This window comes from Ornithodoros turicata, chromosome 1 (genome assembly GCF_037126465.1).
Source record: "Ornithodoros turicata isolate Travis chromosome 1, ASM3712646v1, whole genome shotgun sequence".
Classification (NCBI taxonomy): domain Eukaryota; kingdom Metazoa; phylum Arthropoda; class Arachnida; order Ixodida; family Argasidae; genus Ornithodoros; species Ornithodoros turicata.
Genome location: NC_088201.1, coordinates 136,793,733 through 136,815,118, shown reverse-complemented (window position 1 = coordinate 136,815,118; position 21,386 = coordinate 136,793,733). Strand labels below are relative to the sequence as shown.

Here is a 21,386-nt window from a genome sequence, read left to right as displayed (position 1 = left end):
ATAGAATATCCACCCCGGCCTGCCATCAAGATGACGTCAACACGGGGGCCACTCGCAACACCCACAATTGGCTCAAACGCGTCACGTGGTCACGCAATATCTGTCAATTTCCTTCGTGAAATGGCATTTCTACGTTAATATGTTTTTGTTACAGAGCCTCAAGAAGAAAAATATACCCTGCATTTATCACCTGCAACAGTTTCTACGATTTTCTTTTCAATCTGTACACGGCGTTCGATATATGCTTCCGTATCTGGTCAGCTGTAATGGATGCCGTATGCCGAGCTCTCTAACTGCGAACTTGTGTGACTCCCGGTTCATCCTCTTTGTTCGGGTCATTGGGTTGGTCTTGGAGTTGGTCACCATATTCTGAACGGTTCACCTATCGTTGCGGTGTACTGTTCTTGATCTGCTGCGAAGCGACGAACCGCAACGGCAGTCACTCGCCTCAGCGAACTTCTGTCTGCTGCATCTCAAAGGAGCATGGGGACCTGATGATACCTTCAACTAAAAAAACCAAATGTGCTCTCGTGTGGTCCTGACGGAAAAGTAGTATCAACAAGGTTAGCACATTTATTTTTCAGTTCCAAGTCTACGTACTGAAAACCATGCAGGTGCAGTCGATCATTCTCGTAGCTGTTGTGTAACGCGTATGCTTTCTTACATATCCCACAGAACCCTCCACTTTTTCGACCAAGTTATCGTTATGAGATCCTTCTGATGGCTTCTTACTAGGCTATGCCGCTCCGAAGCATTGAGATGACGAAGCGTCGTGGTAGCTGCACCTCTGCCTTCGAAAGATGAATCAGTCATTCCACACTGTGCTTACTGGCTTTGTATAGAGTCTGGCAAATCCGACAGACTTGGACTGCCTTTTTCAAGAAAGTTTGAAATGTAAGTATGTGTATATTGGTTTCACATATCCACCACATATTGAGCGTGTGTATGATTGTACTTTATATGCTACAGCGTATCAGCGTACATTATTATTCAACACGTAGTGTGGCAAACTCGACATCAGTCACACAAAGCCAACAATTGCCTTTTCTTCAATTGCTTATTTTTATCATATCATGTTTTTGTCTATATCTCAATTTACCAACCAACAAAGTATATTATTTTAGTATAATCATCTGATATTTAACAAGTCACAGTTTTACCATGGTTTTGGCACACTATAGCCCGAGTTGCTTATGCGTCATTAAATTGAATCATCGTCATCTTCAACTGCCATTATTCAATTGAAGTGCCAGGTGGATATAATGATATGGCAAGATATTTTTTTTGCTGTCATCCTGGAATTGCTAATTTCAGAAGAGTAGTCACCGTGAAGTTTGTTTTCGTTTTCAGAAACATTAAGAGGACTAAAACGAAACACTTTTTCTTTCAGAGCATCCCTTATGCACCTGCATTTCAATTCCAATCTGTATTACAAGAATGACAGACCACTCAACAGAGATGAACATCTGAAAGTGAAAGAGCTGGAATGAAGATACGTTAATCTGTGTCAAAGGTTCTTAGTATGTGTGCGAGTCGAGGACATAGGTCTCAAGCTTATTCCTGTCTCCAGAAGAGGTGACAACTATGCTCCTTCTATCTATTAACCAGCTCCACTTTTTAGGGTTCCCTGTAAACTAATGGAGCACATCATGTACTACCACGTTGTCAACCAAGTTGACTCTGTCAATTTCTTTTTTTAAATTCCAGCATGGCTTTAGAAAAGGGTATTCAGGCAAAACTAACGTAGTGGAATTCGTTCACAGCATTTCAAACTGTCTTGATTTCTGGGTCCATGTAGATGTAGTATTCTTTTTATTTTGTAGGGGCTTTTGACACTGTGCTCTACGCTCGCGTGTTGGCCAAAGTAGCCTAATTAAAATTTGATCCTGCTACCTGGATATGCAGTTTCTCAACTAACCGTAACTGTGGCGACAACTCGTGAGGAGAACCTATCGTATCGCCACCATGCAGCATTTGCTATATTACAATCGCTTCACATTTTAATCTAGTCAAAAGCAAGGCCTTTTGGTGATCGGTCTTGTATAATTACGTGCCCCTCCGTTATGTAACACCACACTGGGTTCTTCAACCTATGAGAGAGAAATAAATATATTGCCAAGTAAATTGTCTACAAGGCTCGTTATTCCATTTCGCCACACTACCAATTGTTAGAGTAGTGGCCCAGGGTATGAAGCTCGCCACTAATCATCATTCAAACAAAGTTCATAATGTAAAATGCTTTACTCAGAACACTGGCTTAACACAACAATTAAGAATAAAGAGAGTAAACGTTTCATTGCCTATCTAGGCGGCATCATCCCTCCAACAGAGAACAATCAAAAACAACATCAAAGGAGTCAAATCGGTGGTCCGCATTCCTTCCATCCAATGTATTTCATACGCTATTTGGAGGGCACTGTGCCCATCAGGCATTTTGACTGTGCATATCAAGTTGAGTGCATAGAATCTGATACAACCTACATTGGCGAGATAGACAAAAGACGTGGGACAAGACTAAAAGAGCCAGGGCTACTAATGCTTAGCTTAACTAAACAGGACCGAATCAGTCTATCACTGCTGTCCTAAGGGACATATATTTTGATGGTGCAGTAACCTTTGCTCATGACTAGCGATGGGACCCTAGAAAGTTCTTAGAATCCTGCTTTATCAGGCGTGATGCTTCAGCCTGTAATACATACCGTGGCCCCCTATCGGATGTGTAAGATTCCCTCTTAGATAGGCTGATGTGCTCATCTTTGGCCTCTGTTGTACTGATGATGCCACCCGGATAGGCGACAAAACGTTTACGCTCTGTTTTTATTCGTTGTGTTGAGCGGTGTTTGTAGTAAAGGACGCTACATTATGAGGTTGTCACCCGGCTTCTGGAATATATTTTCAAATAAAGTTGTTGTTTTACAAAGCTCAATACATTGCTGAAATCACTCTTGTTGCCTATTGTTTTGGGGGTGCCATTCTTGCAGTCACATGAAGCACTGAAGGGCCAATTTAAAAAGTAAAGGCAGTCTGATTTATGTTCTTGCCGACATTGCGCAGCGTATGTACGAGGTAGCTCCATTTCAGAAGCCTGAGAACACTCAAAGCAATTAGTGTGCTAGCATCAGATATGGTGCACAGCATTACATATTTGCTTTTGCTAGGGCAACTAAGAAGGGTGGATAGAAAGGCAGTTACGACCTGTTTCCACAAAAGACACTCAGATTCATTAGCAATTTCCTCCAGGAGAGCCAAGGCTTTTTCTAGATTACTAGAACATGGGTACCTGGTTATAAATTACAAGAATTCATCTACCAGAAGTCAGTGTTTCACACACCCTGCTTTCCATCAACACTATTAAAAGGTGTGACCCCCAAACCTGCACAAAATTCCTGGAGAGTCTTTACTGGACACTGTTGCTGTCCCTCTCACCAGGTGCTCTCTATGAACCCGATTCACAGTTCTGGATGCACTGCCTGAGCTAACTTCAGCATGCTTTCCCAACACGAATGGTAACTGCTATGAGGAGTGTTGTACTTACTGAAAGCAACATGAAATGCTGTACCTTGACAGGTAACGTTGATATCCTTCTTAAGACCGTAGAGAGATGTTCCTTGCTCCCTTTCTTCCAAATCTTACTATCAGACACAAGCCCACTTGCCACCAAGCCAATGAGATGTGCCTCACAGTCAGTGCAATCAAGGGAATCTATCACTGAGGCTCAGAAAAGCTGTTTTCCATCGGGATCTGATCCAGCACTGAGCCGTGAGTAGCCCCGTGAAAGTACCAGGGTTTCTTCGAATTTTAGATGTGCCAGCATTTGTTTTCCTCCCCTCCTTCTTTTTATGTAGTAACTGATTACTTTAGCCTTGTACTGCTTTGGAGATTGAAGATGCGGAGATGATATAAGAGGTGGAACTAGGCTTTATGCAAAATGAGGCAAAGTGTGACTATGTACAAATCTTCTGAGAATGTCTATGTATCATTCACACAAAGAGAGGATACGTGTTACATCTTTTTCCGGTTTTGATATTTATTTATTTATGAATATATCTCAAAGGCCATTGCAGGCATTACATGAGGGGGGACATCAACATGGGTCACTTAACAAATACGGAAGTTACAAGGAACATACATATTTGGAAGACAAGACTCTATTTTTTGTTCGTTCATCAGTCTTGCTCAAGAAATTGTTCACTGTAGCAATGGTACACAATGTCACGAAAGGAGTGCTCATCTATCATTCCGCAAGACTCATTAAAAAGGACTAGTGTTGTGTTTCAACACAACATGTTGAACTCATGAACAATGCATCATCCTGAGAGCTATAGATCATCCTAAATACAGATGCTGAATTATTTTAAATGTGATAGACGAGCTGTGCAAAGAGGTACCCCCAGTTAGGATCTTGGGTACTTGAAGCCTGTGGCATTTTCTGTGGGAAAGGCTTGCCATACCCTCTTCACTGCACAGGCTGGGATGACCATGATCTTGTTTTTTCCAAGCTTGTGCCATACTCACCTTGCAAACTGGCGATACGCAGTGTATCTGCATCGTCTACACAGATGTACATAAAATATAGTTTAGGCAAATAGGTAACCGGTTACAGTACAGTGTGTGTGCATTGTGATTTCTACATGTACCTGCGAGTAACTGCAGTTTACCTACCCACACCTTGTACATTACTGCACATGCTGTGTTCTTTTAGAACCCAAAGTTGTTTTACTTTTCACTGAATCGACAATCAAGAACACTCAATATCGCTAAAAACCTACGCTAAAACCTTATGCACAGGGCAATACATAAAAACGTGACTCGGGACACAGCACACTGACAATTACAAAATTGCCTATATTGGTTTTCTCCAGTTCAGAGTCGTGTACTGTATAGCCTTTTTATGTGCTGCGCCCTGTACTGGAGTTTTTAACGACTCTATTGCAGGACCAAACCAGTTTTGGGCGCCCAAATTTTAACATCGTTCGACAAGGACACATGTGACTTACTTGTGAATACAGTCGCTCATAGGTTCGCGTGCCCACGGAGTTCAATATGCGACCTTCAGGACAGTCATATTGAAGAATAGAAGTTGGAAATCTTTGTGGGTTGTAATGCACTCATACTGCAGTCATTCGGCAGTGTTTTCGAGCTCCTTGCAGCACAAGCATTCGATCTCCTTAGGCATTATGACACACCAGCCACACCGGCACCATGAACAGCAAGTGCGCATTAGATATCAGAACACGAAATTTCTGCGAACGTTTACATGTTCGATCACAGTGTGCGTTAAAAAGCTCATCGCTTACCTGAAGACAGGCGACTCATGCTGTTTGCTTCATCTGTAACCGATGTTCGTAGAGCTCTAACTTCGTCTCGCATTCGCGGCATCGGCGACGTTTCGAAAGCCTACCGAGCTGTTCAGCACGCAGAATTTTCTTCTCGATGTCTCGATCGCAGAAAGGTCAGAAAGAAGTTCCGGGCTCGAAGTCTCCGCATTTCTGCCTTCGACGTCCATATTGCCCGATCGGGCATTCCGGATGGATGCCGGCGCTCTCACAGACTCACTAACAACAGAACTTCCGGTCCGGGCGCCCAATGAAACGTGGCCCTCGTGACTTCGTCACGCACACGGAAATTGGCGGATGTCCACTGCAAAGAGGCTAGATTTCGGCCCCGATTGCGCGAGTTGAGGGGGAAAAGCGAAGCCGGTTTTCAGCTCCCTGTTTGGCAAACTTTGCCTCCGCGCACAGCCAAAATATTTCGCGTGTGGCTTGGAGGCATATTATACCTTCGTAATAGATGCAAACGAAATATTTGTCGAACTTCTGGTCAGAGTCCCTTTAATCGCATTTTCAAATTCGCGCGCATTTTCTACGTTGGGCCGGAAACTTATGGAACCACCCTCGTACATTCCTCCGTCTGCATACATGGGGTATTTATAAAAATATCCTAGTCACACAAGCACAGACACAGTTCTAGTGGTGTACGACAAAACGGGACCAGAATGGGCTGATATTGGTGTGAACAGGGCTGTCTCTGTTGCTGAGCAGAGCTGTGACCGCTGTCATGCCACCTGCTACAAATTCTGTGTACCAGGAATTAGCATCCATATAGAACTTCTTTCCATGTGTTGCTCTAGTAGCATCCACAAGCAACTTTCTAATGGCCATGTTGACATCACTCCAGCCCCTTGGACTGCCATGGATTACAAGGGTGATATGACCTGTTTCGCCGTTTTATTCCAACAGAATATGTGCCATTTCTGCAAACTTACAAAGCTATTACCGATAAATGAGCCATTGTGCACGACTGGCAATTGTCGTGGTCGAGGTGTGTCCGCCAGGATGAGAGCGCAGAAGAAAGCGACCGTCTCCGAGAGAGAGAACACGTTCAAAGCTTTATTGCCCCAAAACCACACCACACGCGCAGACTGCTCTGCGTTAAGTCAACGTCGTCGTCTTCACACGACACCTTCCCCTTTCAGTCTGAAAGTCTGATTCTTTCACTATGTACAATAGCCGTATCTGTCTGGCTTCTTAACCACTCGGCCAGCCCGTGTCTTGACCACGCCTTGGTCCTGTTGTGTTGGCGCTGTTGGAGGTTTGCCGACTGTTGTCGGCTGTTTCTGTCCGGCTGCGGTTGAAAACGACTCCTGTAGGTGTCTCGTGGTTCGCCTTGTGGTGCCACCCTCCATTCCCACAACATACGACCTCGGGGTTCCTGCTTGTCGAAGAATCGTCCCATGTGCTCCGGCGCCCGCCAGGATGCGGACCCTTGTACCGCTCCGCAGCTCTGGACGCTCCGCCACCCGGCGTCGCGAGTTATACACAGTTGCCCTTGCGACCTGTTGTTTCCGATACGGTCTTCGGTATGTGTGGAGATATGGCCACGAAGGGATGAGGGATTTCGGGTTCACAGGGACGTTCGATTGGAGTCGTCTTCCCATCAGGAGTTCAGCCGGCGCGTACCCACAGCTTCCGGGTGTCGTCCGGTGTGCTTGGAGGGCGCTGTTGACGTCCAGTTCCTTTTTCAAAAGGGCCTTCGCCGTCTGGACCGTGCGTTCGGCCTGTCCATTGCTTTGCGGAAAATGTGGGCTCGACGTGACGTGCTTGATTCCTTGCGTCGACAGAAACCACTGAAATTCTCCTGATGCGAATTGAGGGCCGTTGTCCGACCGAACAACGTCAGGCACGCCAAACCGTGCGAACATAGGCCGAATCTTCGCAATTACGTTTGCGCTCGTTGTGGTCTTGAGTCTGCTCAGCTCAAAAAACTTCGAAAAATAGTCGACGACTACCAAGTAGCTTCGTCCATTGGCGTAGAACAAGTCCATGCCTATCGTCTCCCACGGTCGTTGCGGTAGCGTCGACTGCATTAGTGGTTCCACCCCCGGGATTCGATGCTCCTGGCAGGTCGGGCATCGACGTATGTAGTCCTGTAGTTCCAGACTGATTCCTGGCCACCACGCTGACTCCCGAGCTCTCGCACGGCACCTCGTAATCCCCTGGTGTCCTGTGTGCAACCTTTCCAGGATTTCATTGCGAAGAACTGGGGGCACGACCAGACGAGACCCACGTAGGAGCAGACCTCTGACGACAGAGAGCTCCCCGGAGAGGCTGGCGTACCTACGCAGATCGGCTGGGAGGGTGTTGGCAGGAGGCCATTGTGTTTCGCAGTACTCCATTACTCGGCACAATGTTTGATCTACCCGCAAAGCGTTTCTGATGCGCGATAGCATGTTGCGTGATGCCGGCAGCAGGTCTACGGTGAGGACCTCGAAGTCCTTGAGAGCCGACTCCAACATGTCATTATTGCCGTTGACGTCGGGAACCGGATTTCTGGAAAGCACGTCGGCAGTGTACAACTCCTTGCCGGGTACATATGTGACTGAGAAGTCGTACTCCAAGGTGCGCATTCGCAGTCTTTGCAGACGAGGAGTGAGGTCATCTAGCCTCTTAGAAGTCAGGATCGGTACCAGAGGCTTGTGGTCCGTTTGTACTTGAAAAGGGAGGCCCAGCACGTACATACGAAATTTCTCACACGCCCACGTTACCGCCAAGGCCTCTTTTTCCACTTGCGCGTAACGCTGCTCAGTCGTAGTCAGTGCTCTGGAGGCGTACGCAACTGGATGACGTTCGCCATCCGACTCGTCCTGTAGGAGTACCGCTCCGAGACCATACGACGACGCGTCTACTGACAGCGTATGTGGCCGCAATGGGGAGTAGTACGTGAGAACAGGGGTGCTCGCGAGCTCTTCTTTTATCTTCTCGAAAGCTTCCTGTTGCTGAGGGCCCCAGTACCACGCAGCATCTGACGCCAGCAGATCGCGGAGGGCTTTCGTCTTTTCGGCCATGTGAGGAAGAAACTTTGCAAGGTGGTTGAGCATGCCGAAAAATGAGCGCAGCTCGCTAACCGACTGCGGTGCTGGCATCTTCCGAATGGCTTCGGTCTTGTCCGGGTCTGCAGAGATACCGTTAGCGTCAAGTATGTGCCCAAGGAAGTGGATTCTGGATCTTCTGAATTGACACTTTTCCTCGTTTAGAGTCACGCCGGCATCCTTTAGCGTACGTAGCACAGCGTGCAGTCGCTTATCGTGCTCGTCTTCGTTCCGCCCGAATATCAGAACGTCGTCCATGTGGCACACTGTGCCTTCGAGTCCTTGCAGGATCCGGAGCATCTCGCGTTGGAAAAACTCAGGGGCAGTAGCAATTCCAAATGGAAGACGCAAAAACTGGTATCTTCCCAGTGGCGTTATAAACGTCGTCAGTTCGCAGCTTTCTGGGGAGAGAGGCGCTTGCCAGTAGCCAGCGTTGCAGTCGAGCTTGCTGAAAACTTTTGCCTGTGTGACCTTGTTGAGATTCTCTTCAACTGTCGGCATAAAGATGCGCTCGCGGACAACCTGTGCGTTTAGTTCGCCGTAATCTACGCAAATGCGCAGGCTTCCGTTCTTCTTTCTGACGACGACCATTGGCGCACACCATTCCGTAGCGTGTTCAACCTTCTTGATGACGCCAAGCTCTTCCATCCGGTGCAACTCGGCTTGAACGCCCGGTAACAGTGGCAGTGCGACCCGCCGTGGATAAGTGACGGCGTGTGGTCTTGCATCTTGCTTTAGTCGGATGCTGTACGTAGCCTTCATTCGCCCCAGAGACCCGAATAGGCACTGAAACTCCGATGGGACTGCGTTCAGTCCGACATCGTGGTTAACCGAGAGTAGCTGTGGAAGCACATCCAATGCTTTTATGGCAGGGCGGCCCAACAAAGCATGCTGGAGACCCTGAACGACAAAGATCTCCTGGGTCGTCGTCTTCCCATTCCAGTAGACTTCAGCTTCTACTTGCCCAAGGGTATTTATCTTCGCCCTTCCAGGACCGTAGAGTGATTTGAGAGGCTGAGTAAGAGAGTTGCGGGCTTGACTAGAAAGCGCAGTGGGCGGCACAGCCGTAACATCCGCGCCAGTGTCGACCTTGAAATTCACAGGTTTACCATCAACTTTGGCTATGATGTACCATGCATCAGAAGACGATGGGTTTCGGATGTCACCAAGGAAAACCTCTTCAACCGCTCGTCGTGCTTTGCCTTGCTGTCGCCGACGAGTTCCGGACTTGTGTGACGGGGATGCTGACTTGCATACCGAGGCGAAGTGCCCTAATTTCTTGCAGAGATTACAAGTTTTCCCTTGAGCCGGACAGTCAGTCCTTTGATGAAACTGGCGTGAACCGCACCACTTGCAAGGTGCAGATTGTACTTCAGGGTACCCAGTACGTGGCTCAGTGCGGGACCGGCTCCCCTTTGTCGCTCCAGATTTCGCCGAAGTCAAAGCCTCCACGACGGTTTCCGAGGTTGTGCCATTTCCGCGAATGAGACTCTGTTGTCCCTTGACGGTTTCGGAGTTCCGGGCCATGCTCACGGCTTTCTCCAAGGTGAGACTTGCGTCGAGTTGCAGGCGTTCGCTCAACGCCCGGTCTCGTAGGCCGACAACAATTCTGTCTCGGATCAATTCGTCCTTCAATGGACCGAAATCGCAGAACTCTGCCAGACTGTGAAGCTCCTTCACGAACTCTTCCACAGTTTCGTGTTCCATCTGGGATCGAAGGTTGAAGCGCGCGCGCTCGTATATGACGTTCTTGCTCGGGACGAAGTACTTGTCGAAGGCCGCCTTCAGTTGCACGTAATCGTTGGCCGCTTCCTCGGTCAGACGCAACGAAATGAGCACGTCCTCTGCTCCGCTACCCATCGCGTAGAGAAACGTGTTGATCTGAGTTGAAGCGTCCTGCTTTTGGAGTCCGGATATCACTCGGTAGCGTTCCCATCGTGTGACCCATCGCCTCCACCCCTCTGGCCGCCTAAAGTCAAACTTCCCAGGAGGTTCCACCGCGAACGGGTTGAAAGGCGGTGCCAGAGGGCCGGTTGTCGATGCGCAGGCAGCTTCTGTGAGTCCTTGGGACGTCATTGCAGCGTCGCTCGATCGTACAGCGGCGAAGAAGGACACGCGTCGCCTTGACCAGCTATCCCACCGCTGCCACCATGTCGTGGTCGAGGTGTGTCCGCCAGGATGAGAGCGCAGAAGAAAGCGACCGTCTCCGAGAGAGAGAACACGTTCAAAGCTTTATTGCCCCAAAACCACACCACACGCGCAGACTGCTCTGCGTTAAGTCAACGTCGTCGTCTTCACACGACAGCAATCTGCCATGAAAGTAGGCAATGCATATCTGGGGTAGCTTTATTTTTACACAAATATATATATAGCACCAAGATGAAAGTTGGTCAGTCGACTTGAGTGGTGGTTTTGGGAAGCATGCTGTATATGCGGTTTGGTTTCGGTAGTGTTGCGAGTTAATTTCTTTTCTTATGTGTTTCCCTTTCACACTTTGTAAACATTAGTTGTTCGTAGAGCTTGCAAACATAGGTGCAATAGTGGCTCAATTAAGGATCCAGTATGATGCCCACTAGTGAGTGGACGTCATTCTGGGTCCTTGGCATGATTAGCATGGTTAGATGCTTGGCTTGCAGTGACAAGGAAAGTGCCATAAATTGCTGTCCAAAGTGCTATGCTCATGGCATCATTGTACAGTCGACCCGCGTTTATCCGGACGGCTTCGTTTCCTGTGAAAATGTCCGGATAGCGGGGAAACCGGATAAGTGAAACACGAAAATCCAGAGTGATCCTAAAAGGACGCCTTTGTTGACCATTACACAGAAAACTATTCATTGTCATATGTTTCATTCTAATACACACATCCAGTTCTTGCAAACCTTTGCTAATGGCATTGACTTGCGAAATATTGTTTTGTTGCACGAAAAAAAAAAATAGCGCTGTTCTCACATCATCTCCCACCACCACACACTCACCATTGTTTTGGCGCTCTATGGTCTTTGTTGCCTTTGTGCCATTAAACCCATAATATATATCTCTCTCTGTTCTCAGTACCGCTCGTGCATTTCCTAGCGTCACAGCTGGTGCAGCCACGCTTTCGTCATCAGATTCTTTATGAACACTATCGGAAACGACGACACTGACGATGTCGTCATCTGTGATTGCAGCGCAGGGGTCCTCGTTGCGGACCTTCTCAGTCTGAAATGACCAGACTGCTCAGTGGATTACTTTGTGTAACGTGCAAAGTTGGAAAGGGAGAAAATTCGTCCTAGCAACACCGTCTTTGTGTCAGTAAAAAGGAGGCCATGACCAGGGTCCTCGACCTCTCTTGACTAGGTGTGGGCCAAGTGTCATTCGTGGACAATGACCGGATAACTGAAGCTGGTTGTTGGGTATTAGTCACTTCTGTTCCCTGGAATTCTCGTCCGAGTCCGGAAGCTGAAGTCCGAATAAACGAGGGCGAAATACATGGGGAGAAATCCGTCCGCATACTTTTTTGACCAGATAGCGCAGGATCCGGATAAACGTGGGTCGACTGTATTTCGAAGTATTTTTAGGTGTCTTGATTGTTCAAAATATACACCTGAAAATGTGGTATTTTGTTAGATCCAAACTAAATCTTTTTCCTTTTTTTTCTTTTTTGTGCCTGATACACATGCAGTCCAATTGTTCGTATTTTGTGTTCTCTGTTCTGCAGACAGGCTATTATGAGGAGAAGGGAGCGGGATATTATGTAGAGACAGCACACTAAAAAAGTACATGACCAAAAGCATCATTACATTACTTATCTAAACTACAGGTACCACTGGTAGGTTTTATTATTTTGCTACATACCTCTAGTCCCACGAAGCAGTTAGGATAATGTTGCTGTAGCAATCTAAATGCTTCACAGTAGCCCTGAGTACTTTGAGAGTTATGGATGATGGCAGCTATGGGCACAGCTCCAGCATTTGTGGCTACCAGAAACAGGGTGGTTGTGCTGTGTGTTGCATCACAGGAGGAAGTAGAGTCAATAAAAATGATTTCCCCTGATGCTTGCAGTCTGTGTGCTCTTTTCATGATAGGTGTAATGATGAGTACTGCCCAGAGACTGTTATCTGAAGATCTTGCTGTGTGTACTAATATACCTGCAAAATCATTGTGAATTATTGCTTCTACATTTGCAGAGCATGTTTTCCAGTTACACAGTCTTCAGATACCGCACACTTATTACCAGTGTAGAGAAAAGTGCACTGTAATAGCAAGCATAAGCGTCATGGTAGACCTACTACTGTTCACAAAAGGGTAAAAGTATACGCCTGCCTTATTGCACATGTATTATAACTAGAAACCTTCACGCAGCTGTGATAAAGGTACTGCTGAATAGCATATGAATCATTGAAAAAATTACACGGCAAAATCTGTAAAAATATAGATGTAAATGAATTATGGTTTGAGCAAACATACTTCTGCAATGATGGGGGACCAGTTTAGCATATGCTCCCTATGACAAGTGTACTGCACAATAGCCAATTGGCATGTAGTCTGAACCTACCTACCTTGTTCAGTATAAAGCAGAACTTTACTTTTCAGCTTCTCCAAGGGATCCACAGTAGTGCCAAAGTGGTCTCTACGCCACACATCATGCCAGTGGTAAACAGTTCTTGGCATAGGGTTAAGTGAACTGTTTGCCAACAATAGTGGACCATTGTCCTCCATGCTCAACTTGCTCTCGTGGAGCTTAATTGCTTCTGCAGGAGTAAGCCCATCATCAAAGTATGACAAAAACTTTGCTTTTGTCTCGGGCTCACATCGAAGCTGACGGAGAGCATCGGCACACTCTGTGCTGTGGTTGTGTGAGGGCAAGAGCTTGATCACTCCAGCTAGAACCGGGTTGCTTCGAAGAAATGCATCCGTCTCTTGAGTCTTCTTCGTAACCACCTTGATTTTTATATCAATTGTTGCCTGGCAACGTGTTGCTCTGCTTTTTTCACTTTTGTTTTTCTCGTTATGCTGGCATTTCCAGATTTTATGGAACACCATTCTGTAAAAGGAAAGGGAAAGAGAAAATTGGTAGTTCACACTATTATGTGTACTCCCTACATTGGGACATATTTTGCCATTCTGCCACGATTACACACATTTTTGTGAGTCTTGTCTCCACTGTCCCAGGACTGAATACCTGTGGGGCCGACTGTGGCTCCCGTTAGCAAGGTGCACATTTCTCTTTTTCTTATAGATTGTATTGCTGCTGCATATCTTGCTCTTTAGCAATTGCAAGCCAGTTTAACTAGGCCCTTGTCTCTTAAAATGTTTTGCAACACTGCTGTTTCTCTCTGCCTGTTGCCCTCCTGAACCTGTGCGATCCACTGTTATCTTACATACATCTGCATACGATCTTACATACATTTCGAACCCTTTTTGTCGTTGATTATTAGTTCTGTTTCGTGGAAGTTCAATTCCACGAAATGCGTTCGCCTTCCACTCACTATCAAGGTTTCCTTATCCGTCGAACGCAAATTGGTATACTGCTGCTGTTTTAAGAAAGCAGAACTCGACAACAGTCGGAAACAAACGTGGGCTCATGCGACAGAAACATCGCGTTCAGAATGGACCAAGTCGTTTTCCTCGTGCATCTTCCGTTTCATTCCTACCTTGAACGCTCACCGTACGGCTTGGAGACTTTGTACACGATCCACGAGGTGTTGGTCCGTATTCTGTACTGTCGAAGCCATTCAGTTGCGTCCGCTTCATTGTTCAAATCCGCACGGAAAACTTGCAGTTCTTCTGTGCTGAGATTTTCGTCTTGTACCCAGGTGAACGTTTTACCCTCAGTCATCGCAGGAGCTCAAATGACGCAAAGTGCAAAACTGAGGGCGGCATACATCAAACAAGGTGCGCTCATGCAGCTTGTTCGGCGTCTCTTCACCTTCCGCCCGCGCTTTGATTCTGCTCCGGATTGCGTAATTCGGGTTCAAATGCGTCCGCGCGCTGCTCCGATGCACGTAATTGTCAAGTCAATTGCACTCAACCTAGTCCACTTTGAGAACTGACATATCTATGTAACGTACCAGCGGTGACGTGAAAACAGACAGGCGGGGATAATAAAAAAGAAAAGTGGAAAAAAGGAGAGAGGGGAAAAGCACCTACGCTCTGGAACAGGAAACGAAACTACATGTTCCTCATGTGCATTCCCACATGTGAAGTATAAGGAATACCAGCCAAGGCCAAGACAGGGGAATTGGCTAAAAAAGCGCCAGAAATGGCTCACACAGTGTATGGTAAAAGGAAAAAGCGGGGAGAGAGAACCTCCGGACTCGCATCGGACTGGTCGAACACATCATGGAGGTAAGAAACTAAGGAGAGGGCTATAAGATCAGAGGGCCGTGGGACCCCTCTAGCCGTCGCTCCTGGCAATACCACGCCCATCTAGTTGCCCGGTCACGTGATCCCCACATGTTTCGGCGTTATGGCGGTCTACGCGGCGGCCTGGAAGTTTAGCAAACCTCATCTTCAGCAAACGTCTTACCTTCAAGGAGTCAATTCGCGCAATACTGGGTTGTTTCAACATTTGCCGCGTGATAAATCACAGCAAAAGTTGAGCGAAACAGAAAAGAAGCCAGGCAATGTCACGATGACGTACGTACGTCTTCTAGCGATTTAGTGATCCATTGCTTCCACACTGAGATTATCTATCTTGTATTTCAACGGGTGTGATAACTTCTAACTCCAAAGATGTTATGAAAGCGGAAATAAGATTTTCGGCCGCAGCTCGTCTCTGTATTCAGGTAAGATACGCCGCGGACATAGAGGACGCCATGTTTTATGACGTCTTGCCGTGACGTTTATGGGTCACGTGTGTGGGCAACTAACCACAATGCCATGCGCGGGTCACAGCACGCTCGCTTGCATTGGGAGAGGCGCTTAGGGCATCTCCTTAGTTTCTTACCTCCATGGAACACATATACAATAAAAAAATGATTCTCAAAATGTAGATATAAATATAGTATATTCATCACGAAGGATGGCAATAATTGAAGCTATAGTTTAGAACTTTGAGTTATTATTAAGTGGCACTGTCTTCATCCTGACGAAGACAGTATACGTGCCGCTGTCAAAGCGTCGACCCTTTTCCATTTAACGTTAGGTATGGTGTGTTAATGTCTCCCTGTCAAATAATCTAGTATTCCTAACTTCCCTAAAATGTGTTGTCTGCATATTTTTCCTAAAGGTAATAAAAGATAAACATAAATAAAGGTAATAAGAATACAAAAAATAAATAAATAAAGATAAATAAAAGTAAGATAATAAGACATGGACGACAGATTACAGGAAAGTTAACAGAAACTAATTTATTTAATGGGTAATTTAATGCATAGATTAAAACTCACTACTGAAAGCAAAGGTAATGGGAAACTTCGATTGCAACTCGGCCAACGTCATATACGCTACTCAATGTAACACCTGCAATATACAATGTATCGGACAGACGAAAACCCAAAGAAGAAACCAAATCTCCCAGTTTCACGCCACTTCCAGCAGCCATTGGTGACGTATTGGTCTTCATCACTGTGTTTACAATAACATTGAAATCAAGAACATCCACCCTGTCTCACCACAGGTGGCAGATAATTCTCATTGCTGTTGCTAATTTGACCCTTGTGATGGATACTTTTAGTAGATATGACCTGAGGAAAGGCGGTGGTAACTTAGTTTGTCATTGATCTACAACTAACATTGTACACTATGCAAAGCTTGCTGCAACCACTGAAAGTCTTGTGCTTCTAACCATTCTTCTTTTTCTTTTTTTTACGTCATTGCTAGTTGTGTATTGTGCTCCCTTTTGATTATTGTAATGACACCTGCTTGAGCCCGAGACGGGCTCGCAGTATTGCTAAATAAAAATAAAAATTATTCATAATCTGCTCCCATCAGTACATGAACATCACGCAGGAGAGTGCTAGCTCCACTACCACTGCAGCACTGCCATGTTACTAGATAACTAATTCAGGATAACCTGCTATGCACTGCACTGTTCCATGCAGTGTGTTGAACAATGTAGCACAACTATCACTGCTGGCATCTAATCCCTGTTCACACCATTCTCCAGTTTTCGCACAATCCTACAATTTATTACTCTCGGTTCATACAGCTCATCGAAGCACATTTCTTTCTATCGCTGCAAAAGTGGTGTGTCACTACAGAGAGCTTCAAGACAAGGCACACATTCACCCAACACTGAAATTTTGTGGGGCACTGTTACATCAAGGCAGACGAGTGCCAAAGAAATTTGGAACATGATCTCAGGCATCTTAATAAGATCAACACTGTCTTCATGTCTGACAAGTTGCAGCTTTTTTGTTTGGGCATAATGGGAGCACAACATATGAAACACCCAGTTACACTGAAGTGAAGTATGCACTAGATAACTTCGAGTTGGTAATCTGAGGCTCATACTTCTGCGAGATTACTCTCAACTTGGTGATGGCCTACTTTCATTAGATGTCCCGAAGCTCACTGGCAGGCCATAGCTGAGGAAATAGTGACATGATGGTTTGAATATGCTCGATATGAAGTCAAGTGAGTTTAATTGTATTGGATATTTTTTCAGTTAACCCTTATGTTTTGACCAGTAAACGTGTGAACATAGAGGCTTGTTAGCCCATTGTGTGACTTCTTTCCGGGATGATAACAACGACAAGAGTCAGCATTGGGGGTAACCGATTAATAGGCTACATTCTCTCATAACTCTTTAGAGAGGAGGACAGACTTTATTTAGAGTTTGGTTATAAACTGACTACAGTGCGGGACTGTAAGGGCGAGCTGTGTAGGCTCTTAGCCTAACTTGTTGCTTTTCAGCTCCAGTACTTTTTGAGGAACTTGTTCCTTTTTCAGGTTACTTTGTCAAAGTAACTCAGGGTAACACAAGCTGCATTCTACCTCTACAATGGCATGGGAGATTTGTGCACAGCTTGACCCTGCTTCCTTGTTGTTGCACAAGCTCAATCTTACAACATATGGCAGTTCAATAAGAGAGATCAGCTCTGGGATTCGAACCACACACTCCGATTTCCGGTAAGAGGTGGTGTAACTGGCAGTGATGGCCACTAACTACTTCTACAGTAGTTTAACTATAACTACTAACTAGTTCACGATAGAGTAGTTTATTTAGTAGTTCAACTACTTTTCAGGGGAGGTAGTTAAAACTACTTCTTCAACTACTGCAATGTATTTTGACTACATCTCTAACTACTTAAACCATGTAGTCAGAAGACGTAGTCAGCCAGAACATCTAGTCCATGTGAGAAAGTTGTGTGTACATGCAAGGCGCATTAAAGCTACGCGAAGTGCTCATCCCTGTGTCGTTTCCTGTTTGGGTAACTGCCGAGAGAGACCCGCACGCGGGTGGTTATTCCTTTTGAAAGTAAAACTGCCTCTTGCATCATCCTGATTCATCAACGTTAGATCGAGTCTCCCAACTGTGCCGGCGTCTGCTTTGACAACACGGTGGCCGACGTAGTTCGACTCAACTGGGAAAAAAAGTCTGGAAGTACGGTAGTAGTGAAAGTGGTATGTCATTTATACTACAAGAAAACATGCAAATGATCCACCACGGTCCAGTTGCTACTCAAATCCACATGGAATACATTTGGAAATGAACGATTCCTCCGATTTGCTAAGTTTCTGTAGTTCGCTTCCCATTCGCTTTTCGAATCGGCAGAATCAGTCGTTTGATTTGGGCACAAACGACTTGCTTAGTTGATGATGACCTGCTTAGTTTTTTCTAATGATTCACTGAATCTAAAATTTTGATGTCTACTTTGTATTCTACTAAAGAAATTTATTGCACAACCAGAACCATGAAATGCAAACCTACGATAGCACATGAAGACACAGTTTCTTTTATTATATTGAAGATTGGCATCAATTGTATCAAAGCTAGTGAAGAACATCTTGAATCATCCATTGCAACATCAGTATCTGAATTATAAAAAGGCCAGGAAGTAAAATGTGTCAAGCAAGTAGCTTGAAGGTAACTAGTTACTTTTCCAAAGTAATTCATTCATTTTTGATTACCTCTAACCTTGTTAGTAACTTAATTTTTTTGCACAGCACCGTAACTTGTAACGTGTAAAAAATTGTTAAAAATTTGGCTCATTGTAGGGGACTGAGAGACACAGAACAAGAAGGACGGGCGACAAATTCTCTTGTTCCGTGTCTCTCGGTCCCCCATCATGAGTCTATACCAGCTTGCCTGCACCCTCTCCCTTCTTTCTTTAAAAATTGGGCTGTTCGGTATTTCACACTTCAAAAGCGATAAAACCCCCGTTACGGGAAACAAATGAACGTTCTTTTATTTGTTTGCCGGCACGGGGGTTTTATCGCTTTTAAAGTTTGTAATGTGTTCCTTTCATCGGGTAAATTCCACCTCTCTGACAAGGATAACACATCACATGTTAGCTGACGAAGCAGAGAGCTCCAGGTAAGGCTCAACCTGTGGTGACGCCAGCCAAATGTAAAAACTAAGTTGAGGGTATCACGTGACCACATCAAATGCGACTGACTATTTTGAAATAGATCTTGACACAATGTTCTTCTGGATCGACAATTCAAGTCATCCAAAACTTATAATAGTCAAGGTTAGTTTCCAATTAACAGTTAAATAAAATTAAGTGACAGTATCCTTGTGAAGCTGATACGTATACACGTATCAGCTTCACAAGCGTAGCGATATGAGAGAAATGGATGTACACTCTGATGATTTTTGGTCCAGCGTAAGTCCAGCTACGTAAGTGCTTCTAATCCAAGTTATCTCAGTTTTTTTCCTTTTCATAGGTATCTGAGACAAAATGCTTTTTAATATTTACAGGCCTACAAGAATTCTCTCTTTCAATGAAAGTGTCTGTGTAGTATTCTTGAACAATGTACATGCACTGGCTATATTCATAGCATGCTTCTTGCAAATGATATATAGAATACAGAATAGTTTCAAGCAGTTTCTCATAAAACAAAGCTTGCATCACAATGTAATAAAATTATTAGCCAATAATGAATTAGATTTGTATGAAAAAGAGAGCCCCTGGTTAGTAGTTGTTGGTGTCTTGTCTTTGGCATAGACATTTTCATAGTACACCCCTACACTCCCAGAAATCTTTGAGCGTTGCGCAGAATTTTGTGATACAATTCTAACTTTTTGCAAAAATCTAAGAATATAGCGCAGTAGCCTGCATACTAGGGTGCAATAGATAACAGTGAAAGGGGCGCAGACAAGCTGGTTCACGATGACAAGGAGACCCGAGTCAGGGGAAGATTAACTGGCAACAATTTCTCAAACACAGCAACAAATTTTACTGGCACACCGCACTTATATACTAAGAAACGTCCTGAGAGTTCATTGAACGTTCATTCAACTGGAGTCATTCCAGGACCATCAAACATCCAACTGGAACCAGTCCAGATTCAACTGGAACCATTCTGGGACCAGTCCAGATTTTCGCCTGGGTATGAAACGGCTTTGTGCCCCCTGAATAATATGTGTGCCTCCTGAACCGTGTACTCGTATGCTTGTTGAGTAATGCGTGTGCCGGCTAAATAAACGTCCTGAGAGGAGGATGAGTACAAAGAATGGCTTGCTAACACAATTGCCACATGTAGTTGTCTCCAATGAGTTCATAAGCAACCTATGCCATCAGTCCCTTTCTTTACATGATGCATCAGTTTGAGAGAAAATGGGTTTCAGAAACGTTACATTCCTTGTGCAAGTGCGATACGAGTTCACTTGCTGTTTACAAGTTCACAAGTGTGAATGTACCAGCATAGTGATTAAGATGATTGCTTTCCACGCCGAGACTGGGAGGTGACACAGGTTAGAATCCTGTCACTGGTTTTCCCTGTTTTCCGAAGACTTTCCAGACAAATGTCGGCACAGTTCCCCTTGAAGTCTGCCCAGGATGCATACTAACCCAACTGTCCCCCACTCCTTCCTGCTGTCCTCTCTCCATCCGTCAACGTCTGTACGCTGCTCATAGCCACAGTTGCTTCGCGGTGCTAACACGGAAATAAAAAAGAACTAGTGTGATTGTAATGGTTGTGAACCCATCTTCTTAAGTCTCGGGTCTCCTCATTGTCATACGACTATCCTTGACTTTGCTGACCAAGAGCGAGGGAGGCTCCCTACATGATTCACAAATACAGTAGAAGGGATGCCAGAATTAGTGCCACTGGAATGTGAGTTAAAGGTGTTGTGAGAGGTCACCCCTTGTTATTCCAGATAAACGTAAAAGACTTTTGTTTGCATTGCTGTTAAGCTGCATTGAAAATGTTCCAGTGGAGAGGGTAATAGGAGAGAAGAAAATGGGCACCTTTGTGACACAGATGGAGGGGATGAAAGAGCCAGGTGACGAGCGTACGTATCGGAAGTTTACTTCTACGTTAACTGTGCGAACAAGACGCATGACAAGTAATTAAAAAGAAGCACACACAAATCTTGCTTCACAAGTAAATACTCCCCATCTTGAATTATATGCTTGCCATTATCTGACAACAGCTGGCTGCAAACGAAGTGCTCTCCTCCATCTTGTTGTCTAGTGAGGAAGCGCACGGGAGGTAAGTCTGCCAGTTGGAATGGACGCGACTCTGAGCTCTCTTATGTCTGTGCTTTGCTCATGAGTGTGTTCAAGGGCCTGTATCTCGCTAAGTATGACATGTACAATAATAATTCCTTTTCACAGTATTGTGACATGCAGTACTATGCATTTATGATGTAATGAACCACATCTATAAAAGTGTCCCAACCCCTTTAAACCAATTCTCATTGAATTTCAAACATGTTTCAATCATGAACTAAAGTGGATGCAGACCAATTGGTTGCATCCGATACAGAAATCTAATATTATAATTAACTTATTTTCTAATATTATAAGTCTAATATTGAGTGCGGATATAGAATGTAAAGCACATTTATGTTACAATATTTGGTGCTCATGAGTGTACTTCACGAGGAATATGTGTTGCACCATGATATGCATCTTTCACTGTG

The 21,386-nt window shown here is 45.2% G+C and overlaps 1 protein-coding gene and 1 long non-coding RNA gene across 2 annotated transcripts; one reads left to right on the top strand and one right to left on the bottom strand.

Moving 5' to 3' along the window:
• Nucleotides 1-386: 386 nt before the first annotated feature.
• LOC135369648 (uncharacterized) lies at nt 387-1,943 on the top strand. Its single transcript, XR_010415106.1, has 3 exons — nt 387-563; nt 676-894; nt 1,391-1,943. It is a non-coding gene; the product is annotated as an uncharacterized LOC135369648 (long non-coding RNA).
• Nucleotides 1,944-6,496: 4,553 nt separating this feature from the next.
• Nucleotides 6,497-10,444, bottom strand: LOC135385684 (uncharacterized protein K02A2.6-like). The gene has a single exon (XM_064615142.1). It carries the CDS (start codon nt 10,442-10,444, stop codon nt 6,497-6,499), a length of 3,948 nt encoding a protein of 1,315 aa, XP_064471212.1.
• Between the last annotated feature and the right edge of the window lie 10,942 nt (nt 10,445-21,386).

Bases quoted from the DNA above. Each gene is read 5' to 3' on its own strand.
- LOC135385684 (XM_064615142.1), bottom strand. From the start codon at position 10,444: ATGACGTCCCAAGGACTCACAGAAGCTGCCTGCGCATCGACAACCGGC.